The following is an 18036-nucleotide window of genomic DNA, read 5'->3' on the forward strand; positions in this document are numbered from 1 at the left end:
CAAGTAGTTGGTACACATATTGCATGTACTGAGTTACCAGAAGGAAATGAAGTCAGACAGCATTTTCTGTGATGGTGCTTGTTTACTCAGGCCTAATATATTATTGTTCTATCTAAACTTTCTTTTCCTTCTCTGTAATGCTTTTGGCATGTGAAAACTCCCACCTGTTGCCATTTGACAACCATGACCATAATTTAACTTTATAAATGCCTCATTGGAAAAAGGCTTATGTGGGTCCAGACATGTTGACATCCTGTCTTATTGTCATACAGGGTAGACAGCACAAATCTGAATTGACAGTGTCTTTTAACTTGAAGTTAAGAATATGGTTAACAAGAACTTCTTTTTTATTGCTCCATTTACAGTTGCATTTTCCGATCCATTCTTAACCACCTGGTTTCCAAATACTATGTTGTAGTAAGATTGTATTTTAACTTATCATTTCCTGTTTATCTTTAATAGGATTGTTTGCTTTTCTACGTTTGGGCTGTACAAGTGTTGCTGATGAAATGCCAAATGAGTTTTAGAGTATTATAGGCAGGATTTTGGCTTATCTTTCCTGTATTTTGTAAAGTTAATCTTTCAAAGACAGGCGTCTGATTTCCTGCTTTTTGTCCTCTCCCTCTTCAGAATGGTGATTTTTTTTTGAGTATTTTGAAAGTTGACAATAGTATTTATTAGTAAATAGTATTTACTAAGCTCGATGGTAGCAAATTAATTGAAAGTAATACTTTTTTCTTATTGCAGTCATTGTAATGAAGGAGGTAAGAGTGTTATTCCTTTTCATGTGCGCTTGAGACTGGGAAACTCAATGCCTGATTGGTAGGTTAGGGCTGCTTCTTGCCTTTGTATGATTTTTGGGTTTTTTTGTTACACCCTGATACACTTAGTTCATAGAAAAACAGACTTTTCAAGTTGAGAGGGATCTTAAGAGGTATTTATTTGGTTCAGCCTTACATCTGGTGCCTATTTCTATTAGTGGTTTATATTTATTAAGTACTTGTAGGGTATTAGGCATTGTGATGAGTGCTTTACACGTATAAACTCATTAAATCACAACAACCCCATAGGAATACAATTATTGGTTCATTACAGATGTAGAAACTGAGGTTTAGACAAATAAATGACACGGCTAGAAATTGGCCTAGCTGAGATTCACATTCTGGCCTGTCTGGCAATACAGCCATGCTCGCAACCTCTGCATTAGTACTCTCTGGTGCAGGAAGATCCTATATTAGAGTGCTTCTTAAACTTTAATATTCACTGGTTTTGAGAAGGAGCTTGAGATTCTGTCAGGTTCCCAGGTGTTGTCACTACTGCTCATCCATGGATAGCACTTTGCATAGTGAGACTTAACCACATTTAGCCAAGTGGTAGTCCAGCTTGTACATGAACACCTGCAGCTGTAAGGGACTCACTGCCTCAGAAAGGCAAGCCTTTTGATTCACAAATAGCTTTAATCACTATGTAATTTTCCCTTTTGCTATTTTCCTCAGAGACAAAATCTGGCTCTCCTAAGGCAGCACAGCACAGATTCTAGAACCAAATTGCCTGTGTTCAAATCCTGGCTCTACTCCTTACTATGTCACTCTGGACAAGTTATTAAACTCTTTCCTCAGTTTCCTCATCTTTTAAAAGAGGATGACAATGATAAGATCTACTTCATAGGACTCTTGGGAGAGTTAAGTGAGTTAATATATGTAAAATGCTTGGGGGCTTCCCTGGTAGTGCAGTGGTTAAGAATCCACCTGCCAACGCAGGGGACATAGGTTGGAGCCCTGGTCTGGGAAGATCCCACATGCCACGGAGCAACTAAGCCCATGTGCCACAACTACTGAGCCTGCGCTCTAGAGCCCATGAGCCACAACTGAAGCCCGCACGCCTAGAGCCCGTGCTCCACAATAAGAGAAGCCACCGCAATGAGAAGCCTGCGCACCACAACTAAGAGTAGCCCCTGCTCGCCGCAACTAGAGAAAGCCTGCGCACAGCGACAACGACCCAACGCAGCCAAAAATAAATAAATTAAATAAATAAAATGCTTGGAACAGTGCCTGGCCCATAAAAAAAAAAAGTGTGTAAAAGTTAACTATCATTATTCTTAAATTATTACTGTATTCTACTTATTTCAGTGACACTGCCCTCTGGAAATCCACCAAACAAGTCTCTTCTCTCTTTCAGTCCTTCAAATACTTGAAAACAGAAATCAGATTCTCACTGAGCCTCTGTTCTCCAGGATAAGCCTCCCCAGTTCCTTCGGCCTTTGTTTGTATAGGTCTCTTCTATATCCCAGAGGCTTTCCTGGATGATCTTTTATTTGTCAATTTGTCTTTCAGGGTAGGGGGCAGAGAACTGAATTCTCCACTTTACAAGTGGTCTAATAAGGACAAACAGAGCAAGACTCTTCCTCCTTCCTTCTTTTGGTCACTGTATTGCTAGGAAGGTAGCAAGAAAAGTGAACATAGTACAGCTTCTACTGGCTGCTTCTGTGTCTCCTGTTCTTTCTTTCACCTCCATCCAGAATGCTGTTCTTTGTAACCCTCTACTCCTCAGTTTTAAACTCTAACCGTCAGGACTCTGTCACTGTTTATGGATTCAATTATATTCTCTGCTGCTGACACCCAAGTCCATGTCCTTAGACATAAATTGTAAACTCCTCAAGAGCAGAGACCCTAGTTCTTCTGGGTCTGGCACAATACGTGGCACCTAAAAGGCATTTAAACATTTAAATGAATAGATATAGAAAAATTCAAATAACATTAGATCCACATCCATCTAGGGTTTCATTAAGTTTCCCCATTTCAATTCAGGGGCTGCCCTCTTTTATGCATTGCTAAAGCATAGCATTTAGTCTATTACCACATCCTGATGATTTGTCTTTTGTAATGCCGCTTAGACCAGGCCCTAATTATCTCCCAGGTGAATTGCTGAAATAAGGATCTGATTGGTGTTCCTCCCTCTAGACTGTCCTCCATACTGCTCTCCCAATTAATCTCCTACAGCATTATTTCCAATGGGGGTTCACTTTCCCCTTGATTAAACTCTGTCAGAACAAGTTTAAACTTATTATTTTGACATACAAGGATCAGATTATCTCTGCTATACTTAAGCAATCTTTTCTCTTATTTTTCTCCCCGGAGCATGATGCTAGCCTCCTTGTTACACACATATACAGAGTTTTGGGGTTTTTTTTTCCTACCTCTGTAGCTTTGTTTATTCACATAGAACGTCCTCTGTCTGTCGAAATCCTATCATTTTTTTCTACCTCATCTTTCCGACAAGTTTGAAATATACTCATTTCTTCCTTCTTTACTTAGCACTTAATACATGTAATGCACATTTGACATTTGCTTATCTTCTATATACAAATTGACAGATTTTAAAGTACTATATAATGTCTTATATACAGTGGTATAAGCACAGCAGGGAATAAAAACATGTTATAGTTCCTACCCTCAAGAAGCTTATAGTCCAGTGGCTATACTTTGAAACATTTAATTTTTGTATAATTATAAAAGGTAGTACATGCTTGATGAAGTAAACCTAAAAATTACAGAATAGCACAAAGATTAAAAGCAAATTAAAATCACTTCAAGAAACATGTATTGAGAACCTAAGACAAACTCCTTGTATTCAAAGAGCTTACAGTGTATGGATAGACCAACCAATAAATAGCCAATTAAAATACAGTATTTAAGTCCTTTAACTGAGGAAAATGTTGGTTTTGAGAGCATAGAGAAGATGGTATCTTGAGCTGAGTAACTGAGGTTGGAGTTTACCAAACTCACAAGAGTATGCCAGGAAAGGAAAACACCACATACAAAGGTCCTTGGCTCATTCAGGGGCGTTCAGAATTGTGGCTGGAGTAGAAGGTTCAGTATCTCTTTTCTTCCCAAGATGAAAGAGCTCTTTGAGGACAAATAACTTTGCTTTCTAACTCTTTTTGTATTTCATATAGCAAGCACCTGATCCTTAAGACTAAGCTATTCTTTCACTTATATGCCCATTATCAGCAGTAGCATAACAAGACCCTGATGGCAGGATCCCTATTTTAGAAAGCTTTGTATCCTGCCTGGTACATAAATCATATATTGGTTGAATTCATTTATAAAAATTCAATATGATTAAAATGGGCTAAGTTATTTTCCAGTTTTGGTCCATATTTTCCTTTTAACCATCTCAGGATTTATCTTTTATCCAGTCCTTCCTTTATGGAATTTGCCCCTCTAGTACTTCTTCCCTAATATATTAGCTGTCCCTAAAAGATAAGTTAATTTACTCTGATATTGCATGAGTCATATTGTGCTTTATGTCGGGGGCACATAGATGCTTGATAATGCTTTTTAAGGCAATGGAAACAAAGTTTACTGCACAGTGACAACAGAGAATATCATTGCTCCAGCTCAGTTTTCACATTGCAGGGTAAAGCAGCTGACTGACGAGGAGGAGTGCTGTATCTGTATGGATGGTCGAGCTGACCTCATCCTGCCTTGTGCTCACAGCTTTTGTCAGAAGTGCATTGACAAGTGGTAAGTAATCTGCTGCTTTCATGGGTTAGGCCAAGATCAAGAGGGAGAGTGTATATGAATAAACTTCAAAAAATGCAAAAATATTATAGTTAAGTATAAGAGATTTTGTTCTTTAGTACTTTGGATTTTATGACATGCCTCCTACTGGTTAAAATATTTTTATACCTAAAGTTTATAAAATGTGGGGATGTATCTTAGTTTTGACAATTTACTTTTGCTGTAAGGAGATTTGTGCCTGACTAGAGTCTAGAATCAAACATTCCGCCTTTTCTTCTATTTTCCTCCTCATTTCTACTTTTTTCCTCCATATATGATTAGAAAGAATAATATGAATCCTTGAATATTGAATATTGGACCTGGAGAGAACTTTAGAGAATAGCTAGTCAAGCTCATTATTTTACAAAATAAGAATCAAGTGTTCAGGAGAATTTATAATTGACATACAATATGTCAGTTATAACTACATATATTTAATGTACAATTTGATATATTTTGATATATGTATATGCCCATAAAAATCATCATCACAATCTAGGTAATGAACAAATCTGTCACTCCCAAAAGTTACCTCATGCCCACTGTAAGGTCTCCTTCCCCCCACCCCTTCTTTTAGTCCCCAGACAACCACTAATATGCTTTCAATCACTATAAAATAATTTGGATTTTCTATAATTTTTATAAATGGAATCATACAGTATGTACTCTTTTTTTGTCTGGCTTTTTTCATTCATTATAATTATTTCAAGATTTACTTATGTTGTAGTATGTATCAGTAGCTCCTTCCTTTTTATTACTGAGTAGTATTCATTGTATGGATATACCACAGCTTATTTATTATCCATTCACCCGTTGATGGACATCGGGTTGTTTTCAATTTTTGGCTATTACAAATAAAGCTGCCTTTATATATACTTTAAATGTACATTTGTGGACAACTGCTTTTATGGACATACATTTTGGTTTTTTCTTGGATAAATAACTAGAAGTGGAATGGCTAGATCATACGGTAGGTATATGTTTAACTTTGTAAGAAACTGCCCACTGTTTTCCAAAGTGGCTGTGACATTTTACACTCCCACCAGCAGTGTATGAGAGCTCCACTTGCCACACAACCTTGCCAGTACTTGGTATTTGTCAGTCCTTTTAATTGTAGCCATTCTAATAGATGTGTAGTGGTATCTCACTGTGGTTTTAATTTGCCTTTCCCTCCTGACTGATGATGCTATGCATATTTTCTTATGCTAATTTTCCATCTATATGTATTTCATCTTTGGTGAAGTATTCATTCAGATCTTTTGCCCATTTCTTTATTGGGTTGTTTTGTATTAAGTTTTGAGAGTTCTTTATGTATTATGGATACATGTCCTTTATCAGATATATGATTTGCAAATATTTTCTCCCACTCTGATTTATCTTTTCATTCTCTTAAGAATGTCTTTCAAAGAGTAGACGTTTTTAATTTTGATGAAGTCCAATTTCTCAGTTTGTGATTAATGGATAATGATTTTTTACTGTCATATCTAAGAAATCTTTGTGTAACCCAAGGTCACAAAGGTTTTCTTCCATTTTTTCTTCCAAAAGATTTATAGTTTTTAGGTTTTACATTTTGGTCTATGATCTATTTTGAGTTAATTTTTATATATGCTGTGACATGTGGATCAAAAAGTTTTTATTTTACGCTTACATGGCTTTCCAGTTGCTCCAGCACAATTTGTAGAAAAGACTATCTTTTCTTCACTAAATTGCCTCTTCACCTTTGTTAAAAATCAGTTGTTAAAGCACAGGTGAGTCTATTTCTGGACTCTATTCTGTTCCATTGACCTATTGTCTATTTCACACCAATACCACACTACATAGGTTAGTGTAGCTTTGTAAGTCTTAAAATCAGGGAGTGTTAATCCTCCAACTTTGTTCTTTTTCAAAGTTGTTTTGGCTTTTCTAGATCTTCTGCATTTCAGTGTGAACTGTATAATCAGCTTGTCAATTTCTACAAAAAAGCTATAAGAATTTTGATTGGGATTGCATTAAATAATTTTGAGAGTGTTAACTTCTTAACAATACTGAGTCTGCCAACGCACATCACAGTATATTTCTCGATTTATTTAGGTCTTCTTTAATTTCTGTCATCAATATTTGTAGTTTCCAGTGTTGCATATCCTTGACAGATTGATCCCTAAGTATAATTTTTATGCTACTTTAAATGGTATTTTTAAATTTCAGTTTCTGATTATTGTATTTCTATGTACTAGCAATAAACAGATTTTGTGTATCAATCTATCATGCAACCTTACGGATTTATTTATTAGCTCTTACAGCTTTATTGTAGATTCCATAGGATTTTATCAAGTGTGTGAAAAACACTTTTGAAAGATATTTTTTCTGGATATAGAATTCTAGACTGATATTTTTTCTCTCAGTACTTTAATGATGTTGCTCCCCCCCCTTCTTGCTTACATCATTTCCTGTGAGAAATCTGCTCTCATCCTCATCATTTTTCCTCTGTAATGTGCCTTTTTTTCTCTGGCTGCTTTTAAGGTTTTTTCCCTTTATCACTGATTTTGAGCAATTTGATTGATGTGCGTTAGTTTTCTTCATGTTCCTTGCACTTAGGGTTCATTGAGCTCCTTGGATTTGTAGGTTTATAGTATCATCAGTTTTGGAAATTTTTCAGCCAGTATTTTCTCAAATATTTTTTTCTGTTTTCTTTTGTCCCCTCTCCTTCTGAGACTCCAGTTACTAATGTATTAGACCACTTTAGGTTGTCCCACAGTTCACTGATGCTATTTTCCTTCTTTTTTTTTTTTTTTTTTTTTGCGGTACATGGGCCTCTCACTGCTGTGGCCTCTCCCGTTGCAGAGCACAGGATCCGGACATGCAGGCCCAGCAGCCATGGCTCATGGGCCCAGCCGCTCCGCGGCATGTGGGATCCTCCTGGACCGGGGCACAAACCCGTGTCCCCTGCATCGGCAGGCGGACTCTCAACCACTGCGCCACCAGGGAAGCCCTTTCCTTCTTTTTTGAGTCATTTTCTCTGTATTTCATTTTGGATAGTTAATATTGCTATATCTTTTCAAATTCACTAATCTTTTTTTCCTGCAATGTCTAACTTGCCATTAATCCCACCCAGTGTATTTTTTTCTTGAGATATCTTAGTTTTCATCCAGAAGTTTAAGTTTTTATTATCTTCCAATCTCTGCTTAATATGTTTGTCTTTCCTCTACTTTTTTAATATATGGAATATAATTATCATAACCTTTCATTTTCTTGCTGCTAATTCTAATATCTGTGTGAGTTCTGGATTACTTTTGATGGATTTTCCTCTTCATTTTGGGTTGTATTTTTATACTTCTTTGTATGACTGGTAGTTCTTAACTGGGTGCCAGACATTGTGATTTTTTTACCTTTTGGGGTACTGGATATTTTTGTATACGTATAAATATTCTTGAGCTTTGTTCTGGAATATAGTTACTTGGAAACAGTTTAATCCTTTTGAGTCTTGCTTTTATGGTTTGTTAGGCAGGACCAGAATGATGTTTAGTTTAGAAGCTAATTATGCCCCACTAATGAGACAAGACTTCAGAGTACTCTACCCAATGCTCCATAAATTATGAGGTTTTCCACGCTGGCTGGTGGGAACAGGCAATGTCCCAGGCCCTGTGTGAGCTTTGGTTACTGTTCCCTCAAATCCTTTTGGGTGATTCCACAGCCTCGAGTAGTTTCCTCACATGCACACACTGATCATTACTCTACTGAATATATCTACGGGAACCTTCAGTAGACTGTGGGATTCTCCCTTTGTGTAGCTTTCTCCTTTGCAGTACTCCACCCTATGAACTCTAGCTGCTTTGGCTTCCCGAGGTCCTCAGCTCTGACTTGTCAACTCAGGGAGTCTACCGGGCTCCATCTCAGTCTCCCCTGCTTGCTCTGTAGCCTGGAAACTCTCAAGGGCAGTAAGCTGGGCAATTATAGGGCTCACCTTCTTTTGCTTCCTATCTCTCCAGGGTTATAATCTTTTGTCATCTTATGCTTAGTGTTGAAAACCATTATTTCATGTATTTTGTCCAGTGTTTTAGTTGTTTCAAGTGGGAAGATAAATCTGTTCCCTATTGGCCAGAAACTGACTGTTTTAAAATTGTAACTTTGTGCACAGAAAAGCACACAATTATCTTGAAAAATATCTCTGAGGAACCAGAAATGAATCTGAATTATATATGCCAGCTGTACTTTCACATTGAGTTTTTGGAACAGATTTCTAAATTTTTGCACAGAAGCCAAGGAGCAATTGATATAATTTAATTACTTTGGTCTCAGACTTCACTGAGAGATGAAGAGAAAAATATTTTCCCTCTATGACATGTTTCTGGCTCAAATATGTTATTTTTGAAATTTCCAAAATAATGTTTGACAAGACAAAAAAATCCCTTTGGAAAACATAATCTGATTTAAGTGATTATATATAAGCTCTTTCCTCCCCCCAAAATTATTCTGCATGTAAAGTTCATTTATTATTTTAAACCTTGAATGCTTCCATTCCATTGTTTATAGCAGCAAATGATAGGAGAAAACCTAAATGTCCTTCTATGGGAGATAAGTTAAATGAAGTATGGCCTATCCAAACAGTGTATGTTTATTTTGAATAGACAGCTCTAACAGGTGCTGATACTTGTAAAAAGAGCAGTGATGTATAGATACACACAAGCTTGGTCATGCCTGGTCTATCTCTAGAAGAATGTATAAGAAACTGGTAACAGTGGTTGCCTCTGGGGATAATAATTAAAGACTGGGATAGGAGGAAGAGATATATTTTTCACTATATACTTTTATGCTGTTTACTTTAAAAAAAATGTACTTGTATTGTTCCAAATCCATTTTTTAAACAGAAAAAGAAAACAAACTGTTATTTGACTTCTCTAATAGGAGTGATCGACACAGGAATTGCCCGATTTGCCGCCTACAGATGACTGGAGCAAATGAATCTTGGGTGGTGTCAGATGCACCCACTGAAGATGATATGGCTAACTATATTCTTAACATGGCTGATGAGGCAGGCCAGCCCCATAGGCCATGACCTTGGGGTGAAGTGTTCTGTTGCTAATGTGGGCTACAAACACTTTGGTCATGGCGGAAGAATGCAGGGATGTTGTAGGACAGACACAGAGAAGTCAATTTTCCCCACCCTCTTATTTTCACTATTCTGACAATTTGTCCATTTCCTTTGATAAACTTTCCATGTCTTCCATTTATGGTAAACTAAAACTTGCTACTGTTTTAGACCATATTTTCCTATTGTTTATCTGTTCTAATATATATTAGGACTAATAGCTCTTGAATCCTTTGCTGAGGTAACAGCAACATTTCCAGGGGCTTCTGAAATACTATTATTTTTCAGGGCAAGAGTATTCTGGAATCTATTTAGTTAGGTTTAAAATAAACCTTGAATGTTAAAAAGCTGTAGCCATCTGAGAGAAAATCTTAAATGACTGAAAATGTAGAATACATCAAAGTGCATGTTACTACTTAAATTAGTCTTACTGCTGGAATCTAAGGAGTATGTATGCCCCCTTGTGGTTAGCTATTGCTCCTTTTATAGTTTTTACTTGAAATAATCCGCAATTATTTCATAACTTTAAGTGTTTTGGAACTACATGCTTTTCACTTAAAAGTCTTCTCCCCCCTCCCCCATGCTGTATAATTTGGATTAGGACTATAAACTTGGGCAGGACTTTGCCTTGTAAATGGATTTCTGCTGGAGAATCTTCTTGGCTATTCTGGAAATGCTTTCCCACAGCTGGGAAACTGTTCTAAATAGCTTTTGATAATACGTATGTATCTTGCCGTTTCAGATGGAAATTTTTCTTCATCACAGACCCTAAATTTCATGTCCAAATTATGATAAATCATTCAATATTGGTTTATGGTGCTTTTATTTTCTTAATTTGAAGGCATCTTTCTGAGGTCCCAAAGTCTTCAAATTTCTTAGATTAAGAGAGAAGAAAATAGGGTGTAGCCTTTTAACCATATGTACATAAAACACCTCTGAAAGTTAGGAGATTAATTTGACTTACTGTTTCACTGCATTTTATTTGAAATACCCTGAAAGAGTATAGTTATGTTCAGTGGCATTTGAACCATTTTTTTAAAATTTTGCTTATAAAGTAAAATTTTTTATTTTATGCAAACACTAACATTTCAGCATATAATAAACTAGGGCCTGATGTCTTTAAAAAGTATTTTAACATTCCATGTAACTTTTCTGATTTATTATTGGTAAATTGCAAATGTTACTATTTTCCAGAGTACCAAAGTATACAATTTAAGTTGCTGCTTATTGACAGCAGAATTTTTGGATACTAGGGACTTTAATAGGCATGCAAATTAAGTAATTCATTTTTAGGAAAAATGTCTGACAAAAGGTAGCTTGATTTCACCCCAAAAATAGTGATAACTAATTGGTTGACATTCATGATGGGGGCAGCTCAGTACCAAATAGCTAAACACTTGCTATGGACACTTATGCAAGTAGAGTACTGGGGGCTGTAGCATATCAACCTGGCAGTGCACTTGATGGCTGTGTGACCTAGAGAAAGCCCCTTCCTCTGGTTTGTAGGTTCTTACTTTAGAAACAGACTTTACCTGTTTTTCACACTTTATTTCAGCAATAGAACTTTTTTTCAAGTAAAAATCTTACTCAGAACCCTTACACACACGTGCTGCACATGCATGAACACACACCCTACCCCACTAAATGTCATTTTATCATTATAAATTTCCTTATATAAACTTTATATACCATAATAACTCAATATTTATGAAGTCAACCAATGAAAACATGTATTAATGCACTGGTGATTACCAGTATATTGGAATCTGATGAGTAATACAGTTGTATGATGGGACTTGTTTTTAAAATTTTTTTTCAAAAGAAAGAATTAAATAATTCAAGTCAAAATCCAGAACTCTGAATCTCCTCCATGGATTCTTAGTACTCCATGGAACCTATTTTGAAAACCTTGAGACAGAGAATCCTCTGAGGTGTTTTCCAGCTCTAAGATTTTAAATTGTCTTTATGGATTAGATTTTCTGAGTCTCATTCAGATTGCCCAATTTAAGAATGTTTCTGAAAATGAACAAAGTGGCTTTACTGATTTTTAGATCTTTCCAGGTATAGCCAATGATTTTATCCCCCAGAATCCTTCACCTTTCAAGGAATTATTTAACAGTGAGCCCGGTGACTTGATATTGCCCAAACCTTTTATTTATTTTCCAATATGAGCTCCAAGACACTAACTGATCTACTGTGAAATTAAACGTTTTTACTAGCCTTATCAAATAAAGGAGCACAGTTTTTTGCTCACTCCATTAAACTGGGTGATAATTCTTCAGATGTGAATGTTAGGTAGGTTCTACTGTAATAGCTAATCATAGAAGTTATAAATTTGTTTAATGGATGAAATGTATACTTTTTGTATTCTGTACAGCTTATCTTTTTTAAATATGAAGTACTTAAACGCACTTACTATGATAGGAAATATGTGTGCCTTCTAGGATTTATGAAGTGGTTTCATGAACTCTTAAGAAATTTGTTTTATAAGTTATAAAGTTTCCCTATCTTAACCCAATAACAAAGGGTTTACTCATAATACTGTAGAACTTTAGTTTGAGAAAGTGGATTTGACTATGTACTGAATTTAGACGTTGAAAATAATAGTATCTGTTTTATTCTTAGGGCAAACTGACATATTGTGCAATAAATAATCTTTAGCAAGTAAATTTTAGCTAATTGAAGAGATTTTTTTTTCTTATCATGTAGTTTCACATTCTTATATACTGTGTTTATATTCCTTAGAGGACTATTTTGTATTGTGCTCTGGGGGATTGTAATGTTTTTGTGCTATGTTTTAAAACTCATTTCAAATTAGACTCAATTTCCTTATACCTAATATATGTATGGGTAATAAGGCTGCTTGAAAATATATTTTGGTTCAGTGATTTTTATCACTGGAAAGTTGGATTCATTAAAAGGTAGTCCAAAGAATTTGCACTTTTCACTGTTTTTTTCTTCATTAAGTAAGTCCAGCTTACTTTGTCTGTCTAGGAATAAGAAAACTACTTGAAGATTAGGGAAATCAGCTGTTCACCCACATTTAAAATGGGCAACACAATGACAATATAATATAAAGAGTTAGCAACAGACTTTCATTTGTTTTCATGGTCTTTTGTTACCCTACTGAATAGTAAAAATAATCGATAAAATACTTTATGGTGGTTTTGATGTTTACCTTATAAGATCATTTCTAAGATAAAAGAATGTAATTAGAGAAGCAGGCTAGAATCTTAGTGCTGAGAAGTGGAAAGCCATTTATAAGAAGGAGTAGCAGTTAATAATTAATGTATATTGTCATGGAGAAGTACACATTTTGGTATCAAAGACATAAACGTCCCCTCAGATATATTTTGATAATCTTGCAGCTGTTTATAGTCTTAACTCTTTGGCATCCTCTTTCTAATCACATATTCCTTTAGAGGTTGAAGGTATAAAAATTTTCAAGGAACTGTGTCTGATGAGTGTTCCTTTTATTGCAGTTATACTTTTTTTTTGAGATTTTAATTCTTTTTAATTTTTTTATTGGAGCAAAATTGCTTTACAATGTTGTGTTAGTTTCTGCTCTACAGTGAAGTAAATCAGCAATATTTATACCAATATCCACTCCCTCTTGGACCTCCCTCCCCACCTTTGCCCTCCCCCCCCGCCCCCCCCAATCTAGATCACAGAGCACCAAGCTGAGCTCCCTGTGCTATACAGCAGGTTCCCACTATCTATTTTACACACAGTAGTGTATTTATATCAAACCTAATCTCCCTATTCGTCCCACCCTCCCTGTCCCCCCCATGTCCACAAGTCCGTTCTCTATGTCTGTGTCTCTATTCCTATGCTACAAATAACTTCATCTGTACCATTTTTCTAGATTCCACATATATGCGTTAATATACGATATTTGTTTTTCTCTTTTTGGCTTACTTCACTCTGTATGATAGACTCTAGGTCCATCCACATCTCTACAAATGACCCACTTTCATTCCTTTTTATGACTAATATTCCATTGTATATACATACCACATCTTCTTTATCCATTCATCTATCATTGGACATTTAGGTTGTTTCCGTGTCCTATTGTAAAGCGTGCTGCAATGAACATTGGGATACATGTGTCCTTTTGAATTATGGTTTTCTCAGGGTATGTGCCCAGTAGTGGGATTGCTGGGTCATATGGTAGTTCTATTTGTAGTTTTTTAAGGAACCTCCATACTGTTCTCCATAGTGGCTGTATCAATTTACATTCCCACCAACAGTGCAAATGGGTTCGCTTTTCTCTACACCCTCTCCAGCATTTATTGTTTGTAGATTTTTTGATGATGGCCATTCTCACTGGTGTGAGGTGATACCTCATTGTAGTTTTGATCTGCATTTCTCCAATAATTAGTGATGTTGAGCATCTTTTCATGTGCCTCTTGGCCATCTGTATGTCTTCTTTGGTAAAATTTAGGTCTTTTGCACATTTTTAAATTGGGTTGTTTTTTTGATATTGAGATCCATGAGCTGTTTGTATATTTTGGAGATTAATCCTTTGTCTGTTGCTTCATTGGCAAATATTTTCTCCCATTCTGAGTGTTGTCTTCTTGTCTTATTTATGGTTTCCTTCGCTGTGCAAAAGTTTTTAAGTTTCATTAGGACCCATTTGTTTATTTTTGTTTTTATTTTCATTACTCTAGGAGGTAGGTCAAAAAAGATCTTGCTGTGGTTTATGTCAAAGAGTGATTTTCCTGTGTTTTCCTCTAAGAGTTTTATAGTGTCTGGTCTTACATTTAGGTCTTTAATCCATTTTGAGTTTATTTTTGGCTGTGGTGTTAGGGAATGTTCTAATTTCATTCTTTTACATGTAGCTGTCCAGTTTTCCCAGCACCACTTATTGAAGAGGCTGTCTTTTCTCCATTATATGTTCTTTCCTCCTTTGTCATAGATTAGGTGACCATATGTGCATGGGTTTATCTCTGGGCTTTCTATCCTGTTCATTGATCTATATTTCTGTTTTTGTGCCAATACCATACTGTCTTCATTACTGTAGCTTTGTAGTATAGTCTGAAGTCGGGTACCTGATTCATCCAGCTCTGTTTTTCTTTTGGAAGAGTGCTTTGGCTATTCGGGGTCTTTTGTGTTTCCATACAAGTTGTAAAATTTTTTGTTCTAATTCTGTGAAGAATGCCATTGGTAGTTTGATAGGAATTGCATCGAGTCTGTAGATTGCTTTGGTAGTATAGTCATTTTCACAATATTGATTCTTCCAATCCAAGAACATGGTATATTTCTCCATCTGTTTATGTCATCTTTGATTTCTTTCATCAGTGTTTTATAGTTTTCTGAGTACAAGTCTTTCACCTCCTTAGGCAGCTTTATTCCTAGGTATTTTATTCTTTTTGTTGCAGTGGTAAATGGGATTGTTTCCTTGATTTCTCTGATTTTTCGTTGTTACTGTATAGGAATGCCGGAGATTTCTGTGCATTAATTTTGTATCCTGCGACCTTACCAAATTCAGTGACTAGTTTAAGTAGTTTTCTGGTGGCATCTTTAGGATTTTCTATGTATGGTATCATGTCATCTGCAAACAGTGACAGTTTTACTTCTTCTTTTCCAATTTGTATTTCTCTTCTTTTTCTTCTCTGATTGCTGTGGCTAGGACTTCCAAAATTATGTTGAGTAAGAGTGGCAGGAGTGGACATCCTTATTTCTGATCTTAGTGGAAATGCTTTCAGTTTTTCATCATTCAGTATGACGCTTGCTGTGGGTTTGTCATATATGGCCTTTATTATGTTGAGGTAGGTTCCCTCTATGCTCATTTTCTGGAGAGTTTTTATCATAAATGTGTGTGGAATTTTGTCAAAAGCTTTTTCTGCACCTATTGAGATGATCATATGGTTTTTATTACTTAATTTGTTAATGTGGTGTATCACATTGATTGATTTGTGTATATTGAAGAATCCTTGCATCCCTGGGATAAATCCCACTTGATCATGGTGTATGATCCTTTCAATGTGTTGTTGGAGTCTGTTTGCTAGTATTTTGTTGAGGATTTTTGCATCTGTGTTCATCAGTGATATTGGTCTGTAATTTTCTTTTTTTGTTGTATCTTTGTCTGGTTTTGGTATCAGGGTGATGGTGGCTTTGTACAACAAATTTGGGAGTGTTCTTCCCTCTGCAATTTTTTGGAAGAGTTTGAGAAGGGTCAGTGTTAGCTCTTCTCTAAATGTTTGCTAGAATTCACCTGTGAAGCCATCTGATCCTAGACATTTTTTGGAAGATTTTTAATTACAGTTTCAATTTCATTACTTGTGATAGGTCTGTTTATATTCTGTAATTCTTCCTGGTTCAGTCTTGGAAAATTGTACCTTTCCAAGAATTTGTCCATTTCTTTGAGGTTGTCCATTTTATTGGCACATAGTTGTTTGCAGTAGTCTCTTATAATCCTTTGTATTTCTGCAGTGTCAGTTGTGATTTCCCCTATTTCTGATTTTACTGATTTGCATCCTCTCTTTTTCTTGATGAGTCTGGCTAAAGGTTTATCCATTTTATCTTCTCAAAGAACCAACTTTTAGTTTTATTGGTCTTTGCTATTGTTTTATTTCTATTTCATTTATTTCTGCTCTGATCTTTATTATTTCTTTCCTTCTACTGACTTTGGGTTTTCTTTGTTCTTTCTCTAGTTGCTTTAGGTGTAAGGTTAGATTGTTTGAGATTTTTCTTGTCTCTTGAGGTGAGATTGAATTGCTATAAGCTTCCCTCTTAGAACTGCTTTTGCTGCATCCCATAATTTTTGGGTCGTAGTGTTTTAATTATCATCTGTTTCTATGTATTTTTTAATTTCTTCTTTGATTTCTTCAGTGATCTCTTGGTTATTTAGTAGTGCACTGTTTAGCATCCATGTATTTGTGTTTTTTAGTTTTTTTCCTGTAATTGATTTCCAATCTCATCCCATTGTGGTCAGAAAAGATGCTGGATACGATTTCAATTTTCTTAAATTTTCCGAGGCTTGATTTGTGGCCCAAGGTGTGATCTACTCTGGAGAATGTTCCATGTGCACTTGAGTAGAAAGTGTATTCTGCCACTTGCAGGTGGAATGTTCTATAAATATCAATTAAATCTGTCTGGTCTATTGTGTCATTTAAAGCTTGTGTTTCCTTATTTATTTTGTTTGGATGATCTGTCCATTGGTGTAAGTGGGGTGTTAAAAGTCCCCTACTGTTACTGTGTTACTGTCCGTTTCCCCTTTTATGGTTGTTTTAGCATTTGCCTTATGTATTGAGGTACTCCTCTGTTGGGTGCATATTTATAATTGTTATATTTTTTTCTTGGATTGATCCCTTGATCATTATGTAGTGTCCTTATCTCTTGTAACAGTCTATTTTAAAGTCTATTTTATCTGATACGAGTATTGCTACTCCAGCTTTCTTTTGATTTCCATTTGCATGGAATATCTTTTTCCATCCCTTCACTTTCAGTCTGTATGTATCCCTAGGTCTGAAGTGGGTCTCTTGTAGACAGCATATATATGCATCTTGTTTTTGTATCCATTCAGCCAGTCTGTGTCTTTTGATTGGGGCATTTAATCCATTTGCATTCAAGGTTATCATCAAGATGTATATTCCTGTTACCATTTTAATTGTTTTGGGTTTGTTTTTGTGGGTCTTTTTCTTCTCTTGTGTTTCCCGCCAGGAGAAGTTCCTTTAGCATTTGTTGTAAAGCTGGTTTGGTGGTGCTGAATTCTCTTAGGTTTTGCTTGTCTGAAAAAGCTTTTGATTTCTCCATCGAATCTGAATGAGATTCTTGCTGGGTAGATTAATCTTGGTGTAGGTGTTTCTCTTTCATCACTTTAAGCATATCTTTCCACTCCCTTCTGGCCTGCAGTTTCTGCTGAAAAATCAGCTGATAACCTTATGGGGATTCCTTTGTATGTTATTTTTTGTTTTTCCCTTACTGCTCTTAATATTTTTTCATGAATTTTTGTTTGATTAATATGTGTCTTAGTCTGTTTTTCCTAGGGTTTATCCTGTATGGGACTCTCTGCACTTCCTGGACTTGGGTGACTATTTCCTTTCCCATGTTAGGGAAGTTTTCCACTATAATCTCTTCAAATATTTTCTCAGACCCTTTCTTTTTCTCTTCTTCTTCTGGGACCCCTATACTTCGAATGTTGGTGCATTTAGTGTTGTCCCAGAGGTCTCTGAGAGTGTCTTTTCATTTTTTCTTTATTCTGCTCCTTGGCAGTTATTTCCACCATTCTGTCTTCCCACTCACTTATTCATTCTTCTCCCTCAGTTATTCTGTTATTGATTCCTTCTAGTCTATTTTTCATTTCAGTTATTGTGTTGTTCATCTCTGTTCGTTTGTTCTTTAGTTCTTCTAGATCTTTGTTAAACATTTCTTACATTTTCTTAATTCATGCCTCCATTCTGTTTC

The 18036-nt window shown here is 35.8% G+C and overlaps 1 protein-coding gene across 2 annotated transcripts in view; it reads left to right on the forward strand.

The window, feature by feature from the left end:
• Positions 1 to 12561, forward strand: part of RNF141 (ring finger protein 141) — a 48351-nt gene extending 35790 nt beyond the window's left edge. For both annotated transcript variants that reach the window (XM_060159677.1, XM_060159676.1), the window contains 2 exons: positions 4419 to 4526; positions 9444 to 12561. In XM_060159677.1, coding sequence (XP_060015660.1) covers positions 4419 to 4526; positions 9444 to 9594 — 259 coding nt within the window. In that variant the 3' untranslated portion in view covers positions 9595 to 12561. The remainder of the gene's footprint in view (positions 1 to 4418; positions 4527 to 9443) is intronic.
• The last annotated feature ends 5475 nt before the right edge of the window (positions 12562 to 18036 follow it).

The sequence above is a fragment of the Lagenorhynchus albirostris genome, chromosome 9 (assembly GCF_949774975.1).
Source record: "Lagenorhynchus albirostris chromosome 9, mLagAlb1.1, whole genome shotgun sequence".
Lineage (NCBI taxonomy): Eukaryota > Metazoa > Chordata > Mammalia > Artiodactyla > Delphinidae > Lagenorhynchus > Lagenorhynchus albirostris.